Below are 15,982 nucleotides of genomic sequence, written 5' to 3'. Positions count from 1 at the left end.
CTTCTGTAAAGCTTCTTCTAGTCATTTCATAATTGATGAATACTGTTATTTTCCTGTTTATTGCTGCTTTGAAACAACCTATTTACTGGAATCACTTGCAGTATCAAAGCTGTCAGTGTTACATTTATATTATATATAAAATTATTTAAGTGTCCTGACCACAAAACATCAATAAACATGGGGAAACTTTTTTATGATGCATGCAAGGATATTAGAAAATAACTTTACATGCAGCAAAATATACTTACATGAACTATGCATAACAAGCAAAAAATACATCTTAAATAATAAACATAAAGAAAAAAAAGTATTTACTGGATGATTCAGTTTAAAAAATATATAAATAAATAAAATTCCTATACCTGATTTAAAACTCTTTTTTTTTTTTACTTGCATTGCAATTTCTTCTTTCACAATTATTTTCTATAATAATCAACAGTCAACAATGAGTCAATAGAGCACAACTTGTATTGAACACAGAACATTCCTTAGTTTTGAGAAATGAATTGAGCATGTTTTTTAGTGTCTTTATGATGCTTGTGATGCATATTTGTAAGAACGCTCTTTATTAAAGGACAAATGTGCACAGTGGTTGTGTCTCTTTCAGCTACTTCTACACTACACACTGTGGCTAAAGTGTGAAGTTGAAGCATATTGAGGAGTGAAAGTATAACATCATAACTAGTTCTTACGATTCATTGTTAGCAGCAAAGCAATGTGGTCCGATTGCTTGTTCAACTAAAATACTGATGTGAACACTGTGGTTCTCAAGCGTCTTCAGTGAAACACAAACATACAGAAGAGGATCTCTGGGTCTCTGGTTCAGCCTCAGGAGAGGAATTTCTCCACAGACTCCAGAAGCTCACTGGAGCAGTTCAGGCTCTTGAGGTCCAGTATTAATTTGTCTTCTCTGGTCTGCTCTGATGTGGGGACGATAATGATTTGTGGCTCCTGCGTGTCTTCGTAAAAAGCCAGACCATTGCTCAGGGGGCTCCGAGAATTACTGTCCTCTTGTTCCTCATTGCACTCCTCCTCTTGTTCCTCCCCAGGAGTGTTTTTGGCCATGAGAAGAGGAACAGTGGCCATGTTGACGGACTCGGACACCAGGTCAAGTCCGCAGTCATTTAAAGAGCTGCTCTCTGTGGCTGCAGCCTGTGATGGATAAACATTTACAATTATCGAAGAACCATTTTGGGGTTCCTCAAAGAACATTTCATTAAACATTTCTGTAAAGAATAATTTTTAAAGAAGCTTTTTCAACTATCATGAACCTTTTTTTTTTGCAATGGAAATGATCCATGGATGCTAAAGGTTCTTAATAGAACCATCAATGCCAATAAAGAACCTTTGTTTTTAAAGGGGACAGAACACACACAGTTTTTGCCAACCTTATGGTAATTTTGAGAACATATAGGCCATGCTTTGGGCAGAGCTAAAGAGTCACAAGCACGCTCAGCGTTTGCATAGCAATCATCTGCAAGCTGTGACATCACATAAATAAAACAGGGACAAATACTTTATTTACTTAAATCTTTATTTATTTGTCACCGGAATGACAGGAATAAACACACTTGCACAACTGCGTTGCTGCCTTGAGCAAAAAAATGCATCCAGTTCCCTTTAAAGCTGGGTTCTTTGGAAAGCTGAAGCTTCTGGGGTCGACTGTGGCACCAACATAATTACTTGCATTTTTTATGATGACTGTGCAAAGAACTTAAAATGCTTTGTTATTTTTGATCGTCCACATAAGAGTAATATATAATTTGAATCTGTAGCGGGTCTACTTTTAATTGTGCACAGTCGCTCACAATATCAACAAAACATTGTGCTTTTGTAAAATAAAGAAAATAAACAGGGTGCACTTTCAGCTGTCTTGGTCTCCGCTAACTTTTTGAAACGCGTCATTAAAATAAACTTAAATTCAGCGAATACTTGACACACAGACACCAGATAGATATCTATAGAAAGCTTGAAGTGTCTACTTTTAAATGAAGTAAGGCTTATGGAAAACAAATATACTCTGTAATCTGTATGAAACCAACACGATCTACAGTCTTTCCCATCTGAGCTCATTATCTGTAATGTGATCACGCACACGAGCTGATGGTAGCTCCTTATATTATAAATATCCATGAGATGCGCAAACATTTAAACCCCCACATCACCTCTGTTAACAAAGCATGAAGATTCATCAAGTTCATCTCAGCAGCTTTTGGTTTTTGGAAGAAGACGCACTGTGAGGAATGAGCTTTGTATTTACCTCAGAAGAAGAATGCAATGCAACACGCGGCTTGATCCAGCAGAGGAGATCCTTCTAATAAGTAACTGATTTATTCTATTTGGGTTATTGTGAAAAACTTGTAACCTACACATTTTACTTGTTAGACTGAGTCTTGTTAGAAAAGTAAAAGCGATTTTATGGCCATTGATGGTTCCATAAAATACCTTTAACACCCATACACTCCTAAAAATAAATGTTGCAAAAGTGGGTTTATTCTGTGATGCCACTGAAAAACCATTTTTGTTTTTTTTTCATATAATGAGTTTCCTGAGAATCCATGACTAATAATGATCTAAATAATGATGTTTACTGCTCATGAAGCACATGGCTTACCTTCTCTTCACTGTGTTTTTTCTCCTGTCGCCTCTTGTTCTTCATCTTGCCCTGTTTAGTTTGCGTCTTCCATTCTTCATCTCTCGGTAGATTGGCTGAATGTGAGTTTCTGAGAGTCCTTTGGTCCACAGGATCTAATTCTACATCACTCCAGACCTAGAGCACATGCAATATAATGTATACTGACACATTTGACATAAAAGTCCTGTCATTTGATTGTGTGTCTATCATCGACTAGTACAGAGTTTTATGCAAAATATGTAATCACCAAATGGCCAAAATCGGCAGATATGATTAATAAGTCCCAGTCAACATGTTTTCACTTTAACTTATCAAATTAAACCAATTTCAGCTTAATTTTTTTTAAGTTATAAGAGATTTAATTTGATTTCATTTTAATCTTATTTGTTGAAATGACTTGTAAAGCCAATTTTATGATATTTGCAGCAACTGAACTTTTTTTATTTTTAGAGAGTTCATACTGCAAAAAGGGGGGCAGAAATCTGTGCAAAAGTAACTTAGCAAACACAGAGTAACAGCTGGCATGCAGTTAAAATTATAAAATTCAATTATCTGCACTTTCATACTGCCAGATTTTGCAGTTCTTTAAAACATTTTTAAAGATTATTCATTAAACCGCAACTTTAGTGTCCACATACAGTTTGTAAAGATTCAGATAAGGAGTGAATTTCTCCACAACGCATTATCAAATTATCAAAAGTTCTCAAAACTTCTTGTCACCCAAAACATACAACAAATTGACAGAGGTAAAAATTGATGGAATCATAGTCTTAAATGTTAAAATAATCTTTGTCCCTCATACACAATGCTATTTTCTGTGAAATCTGTCCTGTCTGACCACTCAGAATCTGCCTCTGATTTTCAGAAACAAGAGTGAAAACATCCAGACTAAAAATCAGTGCAAAGTCATATAATATATTCCAGCATGTAGCAAACAACAAGTAACTTTAGCAAACAATGACATACTGTAGTAGAAAAGATATGAATTAAGTTAAGTTGCAAATAACAGGCCTATAATCCCAGAACATGAACTGCAAATCAAAACACAGACACATCTCGCCTGTTTAAAAAGAAGAGGTAGACAGATAAAATCAATGTTGGGCAGTAACGGGTTATTAGTAATGCGCAGTTCCATTTGACAGTAACTAATACTGTAACGCATTACTTTTTAAATAAATTAACTCCGTTACCGTTACCATATGGTGGATTGTCCATTACTTTTTTTTTAATTAATTAATTTTGACTGAAGTGCAGCCGAACCTGTTTGCAGCAGCGACGCATTGTAGGATTGGTGGACGCCAACCACTGTAAACATGAAGACGCACTGTGGGCGTGTCTCCGTTTATTCAAGTATGTGCGGCAGTCATGGCGAGTCAAGGCAAGAGCAACACGAGTTTCTCAAAGTGGAAATATGCTCATTATTTCACTCTAGTTGAGCATAAAGACAAAAACCTTTTATGTTTTATGTAATGTAAGCTGTGTCTTTCTGGTTCGAATGTCCTATCCTAGTCCACAAATTTCCAATCCATGCGCTCAGATTTTGTAAACCGTACCCTCGGTTTTTGAATCTGTAACCACGAATTCATAATCTGCGCGCACACTTTCTCAATCCGTTCCCATGGATTTGTAAACTGTAGCCTACTCACGGATTCATGCAGCAAGCTCCTACGTGTTAACATACAGTTTTAACGAATATTATTATGTGGAATGGGTCTACAGCAAAGTGTCTTAAGTGATTCTCTGTATGTTTTTCTCATACAGGTGAAACATTGTTGAAAACATGCAGCCTAAACAGCATTTATATATATATATATATATATATATATATATATATATATATATATATATATATATATATATGTATGTATGTATGTTTCTCGAAATTGATTCTGAATAATTCAGATTGCTTTCATTTATTTATTTCAAAATGTTCTGTATTATGTTGTCCATTGTTGATAGTTTTCATCCTTAAGCTGTGAAAGGAACATTTTTAAGAGCTCAACACAACAGCTTTTATGATGCAGAAGCCACTTTAGTTTTTGATTCTGAATATTATTCAGGTGTTTTGTTATTTATTTCAGAAATCCTTGTGATATACAATATTCAGTTTGTGCTGGTCTGACTTAATCAAAATAGTGTTTAAAAATTACTTTCTGTTTTACTTTGTGTTTGTATAGACCATAACGCATAAAAGCGCATTAATGGGAACATTAAAGAAAGTTCTTTAAAAAAATAACTAAAAAGTAACTTTTAACAGAAATGCATATTTCTTAGTAACTAGCACAACACTGGTGTTGTCATAACGTTCACCTTGGAGATTGAAAATATTTCTTTTTTTAGACCCCAGGAGCCCAAATTCAGAGCCAGAACAATAAAACCCACAGAAGAGGTGGGAGTTCAAAGGAGGAATCTTTATATTACCAAACTGCAGGGAGAGGAAGAGTAGATATAAGTCATGATCTGCAAGATTAACCACAATCTGATGTGATCCAACCACCTCAGAGAAAACCAGTGTTGAGCTGCTGCAAGAGCTTTAGAAGCACAGCAGCTGTGGTCAAAGAGTTCTCGTGTGTTCGGAGCGGGATCGCGAATCATTTGAGTCAGTTCGGGATTTCGGAGCGGGTTCGCGAATCATTTAAGTCAGTTTGGGGATCGCGAATCATTTGAATCAGTTTGGGAGTTCGGAGCGGGTTCGCGAATCATTTGAGTCAGTTTGAAAGTTTGGAGCAGTTGGCGAATCATTTTAGTCAGTTTGTGGTTCGCGAATCATTTAAGTCAGTTCTGGAGTTCGTAGCGGGTTCGTGAATCATTTGAGTCAGTTCAGGAGCTCGGAGCGGTTCGCGAATCATTTGAGTCAGTTTGGGGTTCGTGAATCATTTGAGTCAGTTTGTGGATCGCGAATCATTTGAGTCAATTTGGGAGTTCGTAGCGGGTTGGCGAATCATTTGAGTCAGTTTGGGGTTCGCGAATCATTTGAGTCAATTTGGGAGTTCGTAGCGGGTTGGCGAATCATTTGCGTCAGTTTGGGGTTCGCGAATCATTTGAGTCAGTTTGTGTCAAAATTCTGTGCAATCTGAATAATGCAATCATGCAGTCTTTAACTAAATTCAGTCTCCTCATAGTAAAATACTCACCGTGTCTGCGGTGGACATAGAGGAGACTCGCTGGAATTTGACCTTTGACCCTGATGACTGTCGGCTGAGCATGGGCTCCTTGAAGGAAGACTCACTGTTGGAAACCGAGATGCAATCTTTCCGTGATGACTGGGAGAGAAAATGCAGACATGGCACCTTCTCAGCAAGCGTGTCTCTGTGGATCAGTTGGAAATACACACTGCGTCACATATTGTCTCCATATCGTGTAGCTGCTAAGGCGACTACACTCGAACAAACCTGTACTTGGAGCGTATGATGGCGTAGATGAAGGGATTGTAGATGGCTGATGCTTTGGCAATCACTGCAGGAACTGCCTTGGAGTACGGCGTGAGAACGTGGCTATACCTGGAGCATGAAAATAATAACCAAAGCACATCGTCAGCTATAGAAATAACAAATCCCTGCCTCACAGAAACTCATGCTGGTCTTTTCTGCAAGCATTATTTATAAGGAAACATTGCCTGAACGTTAGCAGTCCTGGTGTGCATCAAAACTAAGTTACTGAATTAATCTTGTTTTCCAGTACAAATATCCCCAAAAATCAAGATGCATTTACTTGAGAAGCAAAATGACGCAAATATTTAAAGATCAAAATGAAGTGAGTTAATGCTTAAAACAATACAAATATTTTTCAATAGGTCAGACAAACAAAATTAATTCAAGGGGAAAACAAGATTATTTTTCTGACCGCATAGACAAATACATTTTTTACTTGTTTTAAAAATAAACTCATTTTATTTTCATAATTTCTTTTTTCAGAAAACAAGACTTAATACCTTAAGTCATTTTGTTTCTCAAGCAAATCTATGTCGCTTTAAGAATGTTTAGATACACTTCAGAAATATTATTTAGTATTTTACCTTGTTTTCCAGTACAGATGTCCAAAAAATCAAGTTATAAATATTGTATTTGAAAAGCAAAATTTCTTAAGTTAAGAAAATTTTTTAAGAAGGTCGAAAAATACATCAAGTTAATTTTTGTTAATGGGGGTCATAAAAACAAACTGAATCCAAAGGAAAAACAAGATAATTTTTCTGACTAACTGACAGATACTCTCACTTTTTCTTTTTTTCTTAATATCTTAAGTCATTTTGCTTCTCAAGCAAATGTATCTTAATTTAAAAATATTTTTAGATAAAAAGTTCTTATCTTTGTCTTTTTTCATTGCAAATATCTCCCCATTTTTTTTATCAAAATAAAGAAAGAATAAAACAAGAATAAATATCACTAATAAGGGTTGAGATACAAATAAACCTAATTCAAACAAACAAACACAAGATATTTTTCTCTTGTTTTAACCATAAACTCACTTTGATTTATTTTGAGTTTTTCAGAGAGCAGCTTAACATCTGAAGTCATTTTGCTTCTCAAGCTAATTTATTTTGAATTAAGAATGTTTAGATATTTGAACTGGAAAACGAGATAAAAAACTTTGTATTTGTACAAGTAGGAACCAAGACAGAATCTGTAGGAAGATGTTTGTGAGCGGTCAGGAGGAGCCGCTGACCCCTGCAGAGGCTGTTTACATGACATGGAAGTGACCTAGAGGTGTTGTGAGCTGAGCGGAAAGAATCACATGCCTGATTATGCCTATCCTCCAGAACACTGAACTCCGACGCTAACGTAGAGGTGTTAGCATCAAGCTGCTTCGCCCTACGCAGTCCTCATCGCCTCGGTGAACCCAGCAGACCTTAATTCAGCTGATAAACACTGTCTTCTGCGGACAGTACTTCTATAAAAGGACGTCTCTTCACCCTGGAATTCTGAGAAAGTCTCAGATCTTCTGCGTGGCTGGACTCCCTTTGATAGACTACAAGTGAATCTGAACACTTCTTCGAGAGGTTAGATGATCTACGGCAAACTGGACATCAGAATTTAGCTCCAAACTGCTAAATACACATGTGTGTACTTTAAATAAATTTTTGTAGAGCATTTTAGAACTTCTACTTCCATCATCCTGAAGTCAACAGGTTTTTGAATGGGTTTCTGGTTGCCTAAAATAAGATCTGCGGTAAACACAAACTCAAGATACAAATCCGATTTCAAAAAAAGGAATTAAATAATTTACAAATCTCATAAACTTATATTTTATTCACAATAGAATATAGATAACATATCAAATGTTGAAAGTGAGACATTTTGAAATGTCATGCCAAATATTGGCTCATTTTGGATTTCATGAGAGCTACTGTACAATGAAGATGTATCATATCGATCACAAGTGCAGTATGGAGTACCTCAAGGCTCAGTACTAGGGCCGCTACTCTTCATGCTTTATATGTTACCCTTGGGAGATATCATCAGGAAACATGGTGTTAGCTTTCACTGTTATGCTGATGATACAGAGCTCTATGTTTCTTCGCGGCCCGGTGAAACACACCAATTTGAAAAACTAATGGAATGCATAGTTGATATAAAAAGCTCTCAATGTCAAATGCAGGAATGTTAATCCATGCATTTATGACCTCAAGGTTAGATTATTGTAATGCTTTATTGGGTGGTTGTTCTGCACGCTTAGTAAACAAACTACAGCTAGTCCAAAATGCTGCAGCAAGAGTTCTTAGAACCAGGAAGTATGACCATATTAGCCCGGTCCTGTCAACACTGCACTGCCTCCCTATCAAACATCGTATAGATTTTAAAATATTGCTTATTACTTATAAAGCCCTGAATGGTTTAGTACCTCAGTATTTGAATGAACTCCTTTTACATTATAATCCTCTACGTCCGCTACGTTCTCAAAACTCAGGCAATTTGATAATACCTAGAATATCAAAATCAACTGCGGGCGGCAGATCCTTTTCCTATTTGGCGCCTAAACTCTGGAATAACCTACCTAACATTGTTCGGGAGGCAGACACACTCTTGCAGTTTAAATCTAGATTAAAGACCGATCTGTTTAACCTGGTTCACACATAACATACTAATATGCTTTTAATATCCAAATCCGTTAAAGGATTTTTAGGCTGCATTAATTAGGTAAACCGGAACCGGGAACACTTCCCATAACACCCTATGTACTTGCTACATCATTAGAAGAATGGCATCTACGCTAATATTTGTCTGTTTCTCTTTTGTTCCGAGGTCACCGTGTCCACCAGATCCAGTCTGTATCCAGATCAGAGGGTCACTGCAGTCACCCGGATCCAGTACGTATCCAGACCAGATGGTGGATCAGCACCTAGAAAGGACCTCTACATCCCTGAAAGACAGCGGAGACCAGGACAACTAGAGCCCCAGATACAGATCCCCTGTAAAGACCTTGTCTCAGAGGAGCACCAGGACAAGACCACAGGAAACAGATGATTCTTCTGCACAATCTGACTTTGCTGCAGCCTGGAATTGAACTACTGGTTTCGTCTGGTCAGAGGAGAACTGGCCCCCCAACTGAGCCTGGTTTCTCCCAAGGTTTTTTTCTCCATTCTGTCACCGATGGAGTTTCGGTTCCTTGCCGCTGTCGCCTCTGGCTTGCTTAGTTGGGGACACCAACTACACCAACTACACCTACACCGATATCGTTGACTTGATTGCAAATAAATGCACAGACACTATTTAAACTGAACAGAAATGACATCACTGAATTCAATGATGAACTGCCTTTAACTGTCATTACAGTACAGGAATGCTACTGTAATGGAAATCACAACATGGGCTCAGGAATACTTCCAGAAAACATTGTCAACATGGCTGGATTGGCCATTGGGCATACCGGGCATTTGCCCGGTGGGCCGACGTGCTTTTTGGGCCGATATCTCATACTCATACTTTTTTTTTTTTTTTTTAAACGGCCCATAACATTTGTACATCGGCGGCCCATTCGTTTTGTTTTGTTTTGTTTTGCTTAATTGGCGGCGCTGGGTTTGTGCCGGTGTAATGCATTGGTCAAAGTCAGTGTTTTTTTTCTGACAAACCAGCCCATGAAACACGTAGATCAGCGGCCCATTGGCTCTTTTCTTGATTGACACTGGGCTGGCCCAATCACAACTTTAAAACGAGTGAGCGAGCGGCAGCAGTGTCAGTGTGTATCTGTAAAAAAAGATGGAGAAGAAACGCAAGGAATGTGCAGATAAATAGCGTGAAAAAATAGAACCAGGCCCTTAAAGCAGACACTGTAAACTGTGTCAAAATATATGTTTTCTGACCTTCATCAGTTCCTGTGGCAGATGATGATAGTGAGGACGGAGGATCAGGAGAGAGATGAGAAAGTGTAGAGCCTGCGGTAAGCATAACTACTTTCAAAACACTTAGGCCATGTCATGAGTGTAGATTATTTCCACATCTGCATAGTTGACGATTACCGCAATTCACTAGAAATTTAATAAGAGGCGTTTGTAAACCATGTTTTCCGCCAAAATAAAAGCTTGATGCAGTTTGTGTCAAAATAAAAGATCATGTGCTTATCTCTTTCAAGTATAGAAATTGGTACAACTAATTAAGAAAGTTTCCTTTATTTTTTTATGCATTTGTTTTACAAAATATGGCTATTACTGTCATTGGATTAATATTATAACTATTATTATGTATAGGTGTAATGTAAATAGACACTGTAACTAAAAGAGGTTTGAATTTTTCTTTGTTTAATTTGCACACTGAATATGGGTTGGAGCTTTTAATTTTGAACTCTCAAAGTGCACCAGATTAATGAATTTAACAATAAAATGTACAAAATTTTCTCACGGGGGGCATGCCCCCGAACCCCCCTAGAAGGACCGAGGACACACCACCATAGTTTTAACAAAAATCCTGTAAGAAACACTGGTATTGCTATGCCAGAGCCGCTTATAGCTTGTTTTAGGATTCACTGCTGTGGAGTATAGTTCAACTGTATTAATAAATATACAATTTTGACTTATTTCATCTGTTAACTCTCACTCGTTCCTATACTCACTCATTACATGGCATTAGTGGTTTTAATGAATAGTTGGTATGCATATAATTAAGGGGCGTGCAAAGATGGGTGGTGTTTATGATCATATAGTGGGCCGGTCTGGGCAAAAATGCCCGGGCCGATTTTTTGTCCCAGTCCAGCCCTGATTGTCAGTGAACACAATTCACCGTGCCATTCGCCGTTGCCAGCTAAAACTCTATAGGTCAAAAAAGAAGCCATATCTAAACATGATCCAGAAGCGCAGGTGTTTTCTCTGGGCCAAGGCTCATTTAAAATGGACTGTGGCAAAGTGGAAAACTGTTCTGTGGTCAGACAAATCAGAATTTGAAGTTCTTTTTGGAAAACTGGGACGCCATGTCATCCGGACTAAAGAGGACAAGGACAACCCAAGTTGTTATCAGTGCTCAGTTCAGAAGCCTGCATCTCTGATGGTATGGGGTTGAATGAGTGCGTGTGGCATGGGCACCTTACACATCTGGAAAGGCACCATCAATGTTGAAAGGTATATCCAAGTCCTAGAACAACATATGCTCCCATCCAGACTTGGTCTCTTTCAGGGAAGACCTTGCATTTTCCAACATGACAATGCCAGACCATATACTGCATCAATTACAACATCATGGCTGCGTAGAAGAAGGATCCGGGTACTAAAATGGCCAGCAGGGGCGAAAATCTCATCTAAATGTTCGGGGGACAATAAACATAACATTTCTCACGGGCAAGTTTTGAAGGGGACACTAATAAAATAGGCAAAATTGTACTTAAGGATATGTGTACAGAGAGGAAAGCCTTACTATTGCATGGAGACCGTTCCATTATCATCCTTCTCAAAGTTTCTTTCTGGTTCAATGAAAAAACTGACTAAATTGACCAAAACATTCTTCAAAACATTTTTTTTACAATGTTTTTGAAGTTGTTTACACCATCAAGCCACCAAAATACAATGGAATTTGAACTTTACTTCAACTTTTATTTATTTATATAGCACATTTAATAGCAATGTTGTTGCTTCACAGTTATAATTAAAACATGCATATATAAAAACATTTACCATGCCTAGCAAAATGAAGGCATACACACTCTTAGACATACACCCTCACACAACTGTATAGTGAGATCGGTATAGACGTGAAAGAGAGGGAAAAAAACAAAAAATAATAATTTATTACATCAATGACTGATTTGTTTAAAAAGTGGATTCACTCAGTTAGGAAACACCTCATCAGTGTGTTTCTCAAAATTAGTGCTGTTACTGCTGTAGCTTAGTTTTCAACATCTTTCGTTCAATTTTTTATAAAAATCTAAATCACATTTGTTATGCTAATATCTGGAGAACAACTGCACTCTTAGTATGATGTTATATTAGATTAACTATATTAAATGAAATAAACTGACCAGTGGGGCTCGTGGATTTTAAAATAGAGGAGGCAAACTAATTGTATTGGTCTGGGGATCCCTGCCTATTGTTATTATTATTATTTGCTTAACCACTTTAAAATGGCTTTTTGGCAGCTTTTAGTCAGAAACCGTGAAGAAAATATATTCAATATCGATACTCATTATAAATACTTGGTAAATTATCAGCCCAGCCGCTCCGGGAGACGTTCAGACCATAGACTGTATAAAAACAGGATCAAACTAATAGCATCTAATTTATGTCTCTATGATGGTTGATTGATATTACAGAAGAGAGGCTAGCCTCCTCTATGATGTTACTTTTCTCAGTACTCCTCAGCGCTGAAAGTGAACACTCGATGCTGATTGGTTCCCCTGACCTCCCCCTCCCCTTCTCTTTCACTTAGCGGTTGTAATTACATCAGCAGATTCGCCACATTCGCGATAGAAAAGCGGAGCTTTCATGTAATGGTATTACAACTGTGAAATTACAAACAAAATTATATACATTCTGAGACTTGAACTGAAATGAATAGTGAATTTTATTAGCATTAAATCTTCCTCATTTTCACCTCAAAATTTTGGGGAAAACTGTGCCTCCCCTTGCTTCACCCGACGAGCCGCCACTGAAACCGACTAAATCATAGTGAACGCGGGAAAATCTAAATGAGCACCCGCACTGAGTCGCTCCCGCTAGATAAGCCCTGCCTCCCCTGAGAAACTGTCCATCTGATGATAAATAAAAATGTAAAAATCGATTGTTTTGTGAATATTTTTCCATCACTTGCAGATGGGTCTGTCCCAACAAAAATCCAGTTTGGCGCTGTTTGAAAGTGCGCGCACGCTTCGGGCGTACGCGCTCAGAAAAAGCTAATCTTGTGAGAACAGAACGACAATGAAATGTTTACCTGGCAGAGCTTTAGACGTGTCCACAAGGGTGGCAAAAGAGCGTATATGGGATCGAAGTGCATTGAGAGCGGGAGCGGAACAGCGTGATTTTGACTGAAACATGTTTTTTTGAAAGTCAGAGAATTCTGCCACTTGCGACTGCGACTTTGAGGTCCAACGCTAAAGTGCCCTCGCGGTCCGGTCTGCCCCCCTGTCCTCGATTTCTGCCGAGGGTAGTATATGAGTATTTTTGGTTGTGGACGATAAAAATGTCTCCACGATCTGCTTTTGAAGAAATATTGTTGTATTGTGCTGCAGTTCACATTGTATCAGCTGCAGTTCTGACGCCACAGAATTAATATACTGTTAACTCGGCAGTACGTTAGAGTTACTCTCAAGGGACACTGCACTTATTCACAAAATATATATATTTTTGCATCTGTTTTAAATCCTTACTGGTTATTTAAACTTTTCATTCGTGTGTTTTTCTGACGTGCGGTTTTTCTGAGCACAATCAAAGCACAGCACGAAAACGAAATGCCCTTCATGCCTGATTACTAAGTTATGTTTTGTGCTAATACTGTCAAACCACAAAAGGTTTATGTATAGACTCAGTTGGATATGTCTAAGGAAACAACTGAAAGAGGATGCATGACGCAGGTCTTAAAGTGACAGTAGGCTACATGCTGCCGTGTCAATTAAAGGGATAGTTCACCCTAAAATTAAACTTCTGTCAGTTTATACACTAACATGTTGTCCAAAACCTATATTTACTTCTTTCTTGTCCTGAACACAAAATAAGATATTTTGAAGAATCTGTGTAACCAAACAGTTGCTGGTCAACACTGACTTTGGTTCTAGCAAAACAGGCTACTATGGAAGTCACTGTGGATCACCAACTGTTTGGTTTTCCACCTTCTTCAAAATAACTTATGTTTAGCAGAAGAAGAAAACTCATTCAGGTTTTTTTTTTCCTATACACTATTTAAATTTTTGGGTAAATTATTCCTTTTTATGTTAATAAAACACCAAACACAGAGACAAATCACTCAATACTCTTGACTGAAAAAAAAAACTTGAATACAGTTGTTTTAATAGGAATCAGTGTATATGGTGCTTTATTTTTATATTTTATATATTTTTTTAATGCTCCTGCTAAATAAACCTGTTGTACCTGAAAATAAAACACTTTATTTGTATAATATCTGTATTTGTAATTTTTATCTTTGTTCTCATTTTTTAATAACAAAGATAAAATAATGACAAAGATTTTTATCTTCACCCATGCACTTTGGCCTAAATATCCGCTATACTTTTTCATATTTTGCTACCTTAAAAGGCTTTATAATAGGGAAATTAGTTTGGCTGTGAAGATCAAACAGCTTGCAAAATAGAAAAACCAACATGACAAAGAATCAGGATAAAAATCATGATTTCTAAACAAAAAAAGAAAAAAGAAAAAAAACTGATTTGTTAGATTTTTATCATATCGCCCACCCCTAGCTGAGGCAGAACAAACCCATACAGAATCCAAATCCCAGTAAAATAATAATAATATTATTACAATAACAAGCACCACTAAAAAAATAAAATAAAAAAATAATATTTTTTTAAATAAAACTATATTTAAAAAAAGTTATGTTTCCTTATGTTGCTAATGATTTCATAAATTCAATTGTAGTTATAGTTTCACAAAAATAGCTTTTATTTCAACTCTCTAAGTCTCCTGACCCCCTGTAGCCTAATATGTTTCCTTTTATCTAGGCCTACGTGTTTTCATTTACATTTATTCATTTAGCAGACACTTTTATCCAAAGCCACTTACAACCAGAGAACAACATTCAAATACTGTTCTCATACTGTTCAAATGATTTTTTTTTTTACCTGGGTCCGCATTCACAAAGAATCTTATAAGAGAGTAGCTACTAACTGGTGAAATTAAGAGAAACTCCTAAAAATAATGGGCGTGTTACTCATAATGTCTTGGTTACGAATGTAACCCTCGTTCCCTGAAGGAGGGAACGGAGACGTTACGAATGGGATCTCGCCGAGAGCCCAATCACCTTCGAGTGGTACAAAACGAGCCAATGGTACACAAAGTACCTTGGTCTGCGGGATTTGCATCACAAATCAAGTCAAGTCTTCGCTGAGGAGCCAAGCCAGTGACCCGGCCATTCAGCGGAACCGCGATGTGGCACGGGGACGTAACGTCTCCGTTCCCTCCTTCAGGGAACGAGGGTTACATACGTAACCAAGACGTTCCCTTTCAGTCGGTCACGTTCGACGTTACAAATGGGGTCCCTTACAAAACGCTACATGGCTGTCTTCCAGAGACCCTTGTGAGTGATAGCACCCTGTCGTGAGGCCAGCATGAGTGAGGGCCTATAGCTCACACAGAATACACTGGGTAGCATATTCCAGCTGGACGTATGCTAGCAGGCTGCCTGCCCATGAGAGGACTTACAGAAGGCAGGTATCTACCAAGGTGGTGATACATAAGAACTCTGAGGTACCCAACCCGCAGGGTGGAAGTTTCAACGACAGAGCTGGCAAGGGGCTTGCCAAGGGAAAGACACATGCTGCAGAGAGACTTACTGTACACACGTGGGATTACCCAGAAAAGGGGAATCACAACACATGGAGGCCCCTAGTCCCACACAGGGCTGACCAAAGGGCATGTACGCAAGTGTTAGACATCAACAGTGCTGGAGGAACCCAGGGTTCTGACTGAGGAACTCACCTGTGGGGAATAGCGCACGCATCCAGTCCGTGGAGTGGAATGGCACAGCAAGCGGATTGACACCGAGGAGGTCCTTACTGGCCCGAAGGGGCAAGTACCCGGGAGGACACGGGCTCTACATGGAGATCATAAAATCTTGCGAATGTGTTAGGTGTCGCCCAGCCCGCAGCTCTACAGATGTCTGCTAACGAGGCGCCATGCGCCAGCACCCAGGAAGAAGCTACACTCCTAGTTGAGTGAGCTCTCACTCCTAGGGGGCATGGCAGGTCTTGAGCCTGATA

The 15,982-nt window shown here is 38.2% G+C and overlaps 2 protein-coding genes across 2 annotated transcripts in view; both read right to left on the bottom strand.

Moving 5' to 3' along the window:
- LOC132127809 (PDZ and LIM domain protein 5-like) overlaps positions 1 to 5,154 on the bottom strand; it is a 94,896-nt gene extending 89,742 nt beyond the window's left edge. The window contains exon 1 of the mRNA XM_059539945.1: positions 5,151 to 5,154. The gene's annotated coding sequence lies outside the window, so the exon portion shown is untranslated. The remainder of the gene's footprint in view (positions 1 to 5,150) is intronic.
- Positions 403 to 15,982, bottom strand: part of opn4xa (opsin 4xa) — a 42,060-nt gene continuing 26,480 nt past the window's right edge. Inside the window, exons 7-10 of the mRNA XM_059539948.1 lie at positions 6,028 to 6,135; positions 5,770 to 5,944; positions 2,615 to 2,770; positions 403 to 1,152 (exon numbers count right to left, since the gene is read on the bottom strand). Coding sequence (XP_059395931.1) covers positions 829 to 1,152; positions 2,615 to 2,770; positions 5,770 to 5,944; positions 6,028 to 6,135 — 763 coding nt within the window. The 3' untranslated portion in view covers positions 403 to 828. The remainder of the gene's footprint in view (positions 1,153 to 2,614; positions 2,771 to 5,769; positions 5,945 to 6,027; positions 6,136 to 15,982) is intronic.

The sequence above is a fragment of the Carassius carassius genome, chromosome 45 (assembly GCF_963082965.1).
Source record: "Carassius carassius chromosome 45, fCarCar2.1, whole genome shotgun sequence".
NCBI lineage: Eukaryota > Metazoa > Chordata > Actinopteri > Cypriniformes > Cyprinidae > Carassius > Carassius carassius.
The sequence above is the reverse complement of the archived record's forward strand: the minus strand, read 5'-3'. Positions and strand labels throughout refer to the sequence as shown.